This window comes from Trichechus manatus, unplaced genomic scaffold (genome assembly GCF_000243295.1).
Source record: "Trichechus manatus latirostris isolate Lorelei unplaced genomic scaffold, TriManLat1.0 scaffold00213, whole genome shotgun sequence".
Lineage (NCBI taxonomy): Eukaryota > Metazoa > Chordata > Mammalia > Sirenia > Trichechidae > Trichechus > Trichechus manatus.
Window position 1 is genome coordinate 1605990 of NW_004444149.1, and position 8263 is coordinate 1614252.

Below are 8263 nucleotides of genomic sequence, written 5' to 3' on the forward strand. Positions count from 1 at the left end.
ACCAAAGATTAGACAGGCCTATGAAACAAAACGAGACTAAATGGGCACACCAGCCCATGGGCAAGGACAAGAAGGCTGTTAACAGGGAACCCAAGGTCGAGAAGGGAAGAGTGTTGACATGTCATGGGGTTGGCAACCAATGTCACAGAACAGTATGTGTATTAATTGTTTAATGAGAAATTAATTTGCTCTGTAAACCATCTAAAATACAATAAAAAAAAAATAAGAACAATGGTGAGTTCTCAAAATATATTATTATGTGCATGAATCTGGAGGACGTTATGCTGAGTGAAATAAATCAGTCACAAAAGGACAAATACTGTATGATCTCATACAGTATACATACTGAAACCAGTGTTCACTGGTGGCTACCAGAGATGGGGAGGTTGCTTTCTAGACAGTAGACACGTGTAATTTTTGTTGATGGGAAAGGTAACACCAAAATGTGGATGAAGTGTGTACAGCTTGACCAAAGTATGTGATGTCACTAAGAAGTACACAAGAAAAAAGAACATTTTTGGTAAATACTATATGATATATACAACTTTGCAGCAACAGCACCAACAACCAAAAAATATGAGTATGATTTTATTTGTATGTATGTATGTGTGCATACAAGTGTATGGGTATGTATATGTGTGTATATATGTGGACATATACAGATGTATCGATATGCAGGTGTATATATATGTAAGTGTATGTATATATCTACATCCACTCCTCACTTATCAGCATGGTTAGATTCCAAATACCAGCTCATTATGTGAAAATCGGTGTTACATGAAAATGAATGGTGACCACAACAGATCCAAAATGGAGGATGACTGCATCGTTACATAACTGCCAAACCACTGAGAATCAGGGTCCAGCCAAGTTGACAAATAAGGTTAATCATTACAGCCAGCGTTACTTTTGCCTCACACCTCCACATTTGTTACTGCCAGACGTACCTCGTTAATGCGCAGAATGGTTGGATAGTAGATTTTTTACTGTTGTTGTAAATGTGAAATGTTGGATAGCAAGATAGTTGATAAGTGGGGAATGCATGTATATATATTCATATTTACAGTAAAGTACATAGGGGGCACAAACACAGATACTTCTTAGACTTAACCAGACACCTCGCAGGATTGAGTTACAGGGTCTGAACCCTTTGGACCACAGTCTCATGGGAAAACTCATTCATTTGGCATAATATAGTACATATAGTTTATGTTCTACATGCTCAGTTGGTGAATAACATCTGGGGTTTTAAAAGCTTGCATGCGGCCATCTAAGATACAATGATTGGTCTCTGTGCATCTAGAGTAAAAGAGAAAGAAGGAAGCCAAAATCTCAGAAGAAATCATCTAACTAATCATCTACGCAAACCACGGCCTCATCTACCCTGAAATTAGAAGAACTAGATGGTGCCAGCTACCACTACCAACTGTTCTGATCAGGAACACGATAGGTGGATCCTGATAGAACGGGAAAAAAATATGGAACAGAAACTCAAATTCTTTAAAAGTCCAGACTTAACTGGACCGGAGGACTCCCTGAGACTATCGCCCTAAGATACTGTTTTAAAACTTGAACCGAAACTATTCCATGACATCATCTTGTAGCTAAATAACAGATTGACTCATAAAATAAACAATATCACCCGTGAATACTGTGCTACTTTATACAATCATCTGTATTAGACCAAACAATTAATATTTACTCTAAAGCAAAGACGAGAAGGCAAGGGGGCAGGGAAACTAGATTACTGGAAACAGAACAACTAGAACAGAGATTATAAGCAACTTGACACGCTGTGAAAAATGTAACCCATGTCACTGAACAAATTGTGTAGAAATTGTTAAATGGGAACCTAATCAGCTGTGTAAACTTCCACCAAAAACACAATAAAATAATATTTAAATTTTTAAAAAAAGTCATAGCCATGAAAACCCTGTGGAACAGTTCTACTCTGCACACATGGGGTCACCATGAGTTGGAATCAACTGGACAGCAACAAACAACAACAGCTCTAGGTGAGTGGCTCAGGAAGGAGGCTTCAAACAATGTACATGTCTTAAGATTTTGTTTTAAATTGATCTCATGGCTTAAATACATTTGGTATCTCAGAGCTGTTGGTGAAGAAGAGGAGACAAAATAATTTCCAAGATTTTGAGCTCAGGATTCATTCTTCAACTGCTATTTAACTAAGTACATATTACACTCTGATCATTGGAAATACACAGTGGTTTTGATGAGTACAGTCTCTGCCTTTATGTTTCATTGCTTGAGAATTACGACATTAAACTAATTAGAAGTGTGATGAGTGATAGGAAGAGAGAAGGTATTGTGATAATTCTTAATAGGGGACCTAATTTAATAAGGTGTGATATTCTTGCTGCAAATGAAAGATCACCAAATCACTGGGCCACTAAAATAGCAAGGTTTATCTAAGATTACTTAGTTCCTAATCTTCCTTCAACATATACTGTTTCTAAACTAGATTATACAGATGATTATCTCTTCTAATTTCAAAGCTTTCCTCAAGAAGAGAGCTTCACCTCTTAAAATATTGTCAGAAAAAGCACTAAACTGGAAATACTGGCTGTAATTAAACCTCTTTATCCAACATTTAATTGCCAAGTCCTTTAACTTAACTGGACCTTAATTTTTGAAGAAAAAAACTATTTCTTTCTGCTCATCTCACAGAGTGAGAACTGGGGTTTGTTTTTTGTTTTCTTCAGTCCGTATATTTTTAGGGAAATACAGGCCAAGTTTTATTTTATCACGCTAACTAATGTAGCCTATTCAGAAAAATTAAAAATCAGCTTAGTCTCTGGAGAAGCACATCATGCTTAGTAGCGGGTCAGCGAAAAAGAGGAAGACCCTCAACAAGATGGATTGACACAGTGGCTACAACAGTGGGCTCAAGCATAGCACCGATTATGCAGGACCTGGCAGTGTTTTGTTCTGTTATACATAGGGTCGCTATAAGTCGGAACTGACTCAGCGGCACCTAACAACAATACCATCTGTGAAAGACAACTATGACTGGTATTACGATGTTTAATCTTTTTATAGAAAATAGAGCCATGTTTCTTGTTTTTTATACTATGTGACAAAATTTCTTAAATAACTAGCTATATTCAGTTTTTATCTGTGTGATTTGTTCCTTTTTTAGTGAATGGAGTTCCCTCTCGAAGTCCAAGATTGGGAGCTTCTGTGGATGACTCTGTGGATAGTCTGCTACAGCGGATGGTACAACATGAGGACCAAGAGCCCATGGAGAAAAATACTGATGCTGTGGTTGCCACTGCTTCTGCGCCACCTTCCTCCAGTCCTGGCCGTAGTCACAGCAAGGAGCGAGTGCTGGGAAAACCAGACAGCCTTCTGGTGCCTGCAGTCCCCAGTGACTCTTGCAGTAATAATGACATCTCAGTCATTTCTGATAAGTTGCCAAGCAGCTGTTCCCCCCATCATATCAAGAGAAGTGTAGTGGAAGCTATGCAGCGCCAAGCTCGGAAAATGTGCAATTATGACAAAATCTTGGCCACGAAGAAAAACCTGGATCATGTCAATAAAATTTTAAAAGCCAAAAAACTTCAAAGGCAGGCCAGGACAGGGAATAACTTTGTGAAACGCAGACCAGGTCGACCTCGGAAATGTCCCCTCCAGGCTGTGGTGTCAATGCAAGCATTCCAGGCTGCCCAGTTTGTCAGCCCAGAATTGAATGAAGAAGAAGGAGATGCACTGCACCTAGGTCCGGATACAGTTACAGATGTCATTGAGGCTGTTGTTCAGAGTGTAAAGCTGAACCCAGAACATAAGAAGGGCTTGAAGAGGAAAAGTTGGCTGTTAGAAGAACAGTCCAGGAAAAAGCAGAAGCCATTACCAGAGGAAGAGCAAGAGAATAATAAAAGGTAATTCCTGAGTAGAGGAAATTAGCTTTGTACAGCTGTACTGTATCTATATAGGTTAATTTTTTGGTTAATCTTACAGCTTTTCCCTTTTCACTGTATAAGATCTGCTTTTTTCTGTTCTTCAAAGAAACTGTACTTATTTATGGCGGTCCCAGATTATAAATAATTAAGAAGCAAAGGAGATGTCACAATCTAGTTCAAGCCCCTCATTTTATAGTTGAGGAAATGGAAGGCCAGAGAGATTATGTATTTAGTCCATATAGACCTGTGTCACTGGAATTGCTTTTACTATCATGCTATCTTCTCCATGCATTCAACTTTTTATCCTGTCATCAAATGCATTTTAAATTCAATTATATTTCTTCTCAGCTATTAAATATTTCAGCATGTAAATTTATTTTCTTCATAGTTTTAATATTTATATTTTAATATCTTTCCAAAATCAAAAGTCACCTAAAAAAAGATCATTTAATTCTTTTGAAGTGTGTCCCACTACATTCTTTTCCTGAAGGTATGTTGATGATATTGTATAAATGGATTTTCTTTTGCTCGTGCTCAGTCTCGTTCACATTCTAACCTCATTCACTGTAAGAGAAATACAGATTGAAACTTCAGTGAGATAAATTCCTTTAAGTAGAATTAATGAGCCAAAGACTAAGCATATTTTAAGACTTTTGATATATATTGTTAATTTGCCCTCTTGAAAGGCACACCAGTGTACACTTCCGCTAACGTTATACAGAAGTAGTTGTATACTGTTTCCCTTGACCCTTATCTGCCCTGGATATTATCATTTCCTTTTTATCTTTCCCAATCTGATATGGCTGAAATGTACTTCCTAAATGTTACTTCCTAACTGCTTTAATTTGTACTTATTTGTATATGGGAGGAGATTAGCATTTGTTTATGTTCCTTACCAGTTTTTTCTGTTATTTTTTAACTGCTCACATATAGTCAGATTATTAACCCTTAATGTTTGTTGTTTCAGCATTTATGTCATTTATGGTTTCTTGTTCAGAAGAACAGTTAAATCTATCGGTCTTCTTCTTTATGGTTATGGCTTTGTAAATCAAGCATGAAGAGGTTTTTCAACCTCTAAGGTTATCAAATATCCACTTAATTTCTTTTCTAAAGAATTTATGGGATTTTTTTAAATTTGAAAAGTAATACCTGCTTATTTTAAATTATTCAAAGAAACCAGCAGTACCATGATTCAAAAATAAAAGTCTGTCTTCACATGACCACCTTTTCTTATCAAATCCCATTCTTCTATCCATAGGTAAGACTGGTAACAATATGCTGGTTATCCTTTTATACGTTTTCTTATGCATTTACAAATAACGTACACGTGCAAGTTGTTGCGGTTTTATATAAGTGACAACATACTATATATTTAATTTTGTAACTTAATTATTTCTCTTGATGTACCTGGGATACCTTGTCATCAGTACATATAGAATTGCCTTGGTAAGAATGATAATATATGGTAAAAGTGTATCATAATTTATTTAATTGTTCTCCTGTGATGGTCTACATCTTAAACTTTTTTACATTTAGCTCTTTAAATCGCTTAATTTACTTTTGTATAAGAAATGAAAGTTGTAATTTTCTTCCCAAATATTTAATTGGTAGTTTTACCACCATATATTAATTCATCCTTTTGCTACTTACTTGAAGTGACAGCTTTGTCATATACGAAAATTCTTATAAATTCGTGGGACTTAGAGTCAGTATTTTATATTTTTATATCGTCTTCCATCAGTCTATCTATTCTGGCATCACCCTCATGCATTTTTAATTACTGAGGCTTTAAATTGCATTTTTAAATCTTAGTTACCTAGTGCTGCTATAACAGAAATACAAGTGGAAGGCTTTAACAAACATAAATTTATTCTCTCACAGTTTAGGAGGCTAGAAGTCCGAATTCAGGGCGCCAGCTCTGGGGTAAGGCTTTCTCTCTTTGTCAGCTCTGGAGGAAGGTCCTCATCCTCTTTCAACATCTGTGGACCAGGCGTTCCTTGGAGATCTCCTTTTATCTTGGCATCAGTTTCCCCTGAGTATAGGAGTTTCTCAGCACAGGGGTCCCAGGTCCAAAGGACGTGCTCCACTCGTGGCTCCTCTTTCTTAGTGGTAGTAAAGTCCCTCCTCTCTGCTTGCTTCTCTCTCCTGTTATCTCTTGTAAGATAAAAGATGTGACTTAAACAAGGATGTGACTTGAGTAAAAAGGCCATGACTTGAGTCACAACCTCTTGTAAGGCTGTGACTCAAGATACACCCCACACTGATCCTGCCTCATTAACATATAGAAGTTAGGATTTACAGCACATCACAAAATAGAGGATAATTGTATCAGATCACAAAATGGAGGACAAGCATATGATACTGGGAAGCGTGGCCTAGCCAAGTTGACACATTTTGGGGAGAGAATACAATTCAGCCCATGACAAAATCTGATACAGTTTCCCCCCTTACTAATCTTATTTTTTCAAAATTATCCTAACCAGTCTCACACTTATTCTTCCAGATAAACTTTGGAAGTTTGTTTTGTCAAACTGTAGAACTTGTCCTGTTCTAATTTTAATGGACATTACTCTAAAGATATCAAATTAAGGAGAAATTAACGTCTTTACCATTTTGAGTCTTTTCAGCCAGGCATATAGAATATCTCTATAGGTATTGAGGTCCTTGCTGGTGAACAAAGACATTCTTGAAGAAATAATTAAATTGGTATTTCCTAACACTGCTGATTAGATACTATTCTTCTTTGTGGTATTTTATGTATGTGTGTAGTGGTATATGTATATGTGTATGTGTGTATTTTACAGTCATAAAGAGATTGTACCCATTTATACTTGCACATGATTTAGGAACATTAAGTCCAAATATTTAAATTTAATTCTTAGGTATTTCCAACAAAAGATAATTATTAAAAAGAATTAATAAGACTTAGTGTTTGTCTTTTTTTTTTTTTTTTTTTTCCCAGCTTAGCCAGCTGATTTGTGATTAGTGAGTTGTATTTTCCAGTGGCATAACATTGGGATGAAGGTTATACAACAGGCTGGCCTTAGCTTCCAACAAGGAGAATGCTTTCTGCCTTCACTGCTTTAAGAAAATATCAGTTTGAGACATCTTGGCCATGATTCACTGAGCATTCTCCTTAGTAAAAGTCACCTTAAAAATGTACTTTAGAGAAAAGATTTTAGGTCAGATTAGCCTCTGTCCCAGAAAATTCTAGTATCACAGTTAGCAATATTAATCACTTGTATCATTTCTGCCCTTAGGAGATTGTGCGGGAGAGGATGTACATGACACAGTGAGTTCCCAGAGACCACAGTAGTTTTTACCTTTCTCTAACTGGAGCATATCATGTGGTTGTTGTGTGCGGTCAAGCCAATTCTGACTCATAGCAACCCTATATGACAGAGTAGAACTGTTCCACTGGGTTTGTAAGACTATAAGTCTTTGTGGAAGCAGACTGCCACATCTTTCCCCCATGAAGCAGCTGGTGGGTTCAAATCACCAACTTTTCAGTTAGTAGCCCAGTGCTTAACCATTGCCCCACTTGTCATGTGGTAGGTGTTTGTTCATTTATTTATTTAATAAGTATTTATTGCAAGATTATCGGATTCCATGTGCTGGGGATAAAGGTACAGGTACGCGTTGTTTAATGTCCGCTCAAGCAACGTCCCACCACGTATACATCTGTGGTCCCATGAGGTTACCCCGATCATAGAGCGGGATGTAATGGAAGTACTAGTTTTTTGTTTTTTTGTTTTTCCTGTACAAATATTTATACATACATTGTTATGTGACTCTTAATTGCTCTCCCCATATCTGATAGCACACTCCTCCTTTCTACCCCTGATTCCCTGTGTCCATTCAACCAGCTCCTAACCCTCTCTGCCTTCCCATCTCACGTCTGGACAGAAGCTGCCCAAGTCTTTTGTATACAAGTCTCTTGTATCTACTTGAGCTAAGAGGCACACTCCTCAAGAGTGTCACTTTATGTCCCACAGTCCAGTCCAATCCCTGTCTGAAGAGTTGGCCTCAGAAGTTGTTTTAGTTCTGAGCTGGTAGAGAATCCAGAGGCCACGCTTTCTGGGGTTCCTCCAGTCTCAGACCATTACATCTGGTCTTCTTAATAAAACTTGAGTTTTCCACCTCACCTTTCTCCAGCTCCATCTGGGACTCTGTTGTGTACCCTGTCAGGGCAGTCATTGGTGGTAGCCAGGCGCCATCTAGTTCTTCTGGTCTTAGGCTGATGAAGTCTCTGGTTTCTCTGGCCCTTTCTGTCTCTTGGGCTAATGCTTTCCTTGTGTCTTTGGTGTTCTGCATTCTCCTTTACTCCAGGTGGTTGGGAC

The 8263-nt window shown here is 37.6% G+C and overlaps 1 protein-coding gene across 6 annotated transcripts in view; it reads left to right on the forward strand.

Moving 5' to 3' along the window:
* ASH1L (ASH1 like histone lysine methyltransferase) overlaps positions 1–8263 on the forward strand; it is a 239739-nt gene that overhangs the window by 124474 nt on the left and 107002 nt on the right. For all 6 annotated transcript variants that reach the window (XM_023742556.1, XM_023742554.1, XM_023742553.1 and 3 more), the window contains one exon: positions 3164–3902. In XM_023742556.1, coding sequence (XP_023598324.1) covers positions 3164–3902 — 739 coding nt within the window. The remainder of the gene's footprint in view (positions 1–3163; positions 3903–8263) is intronic.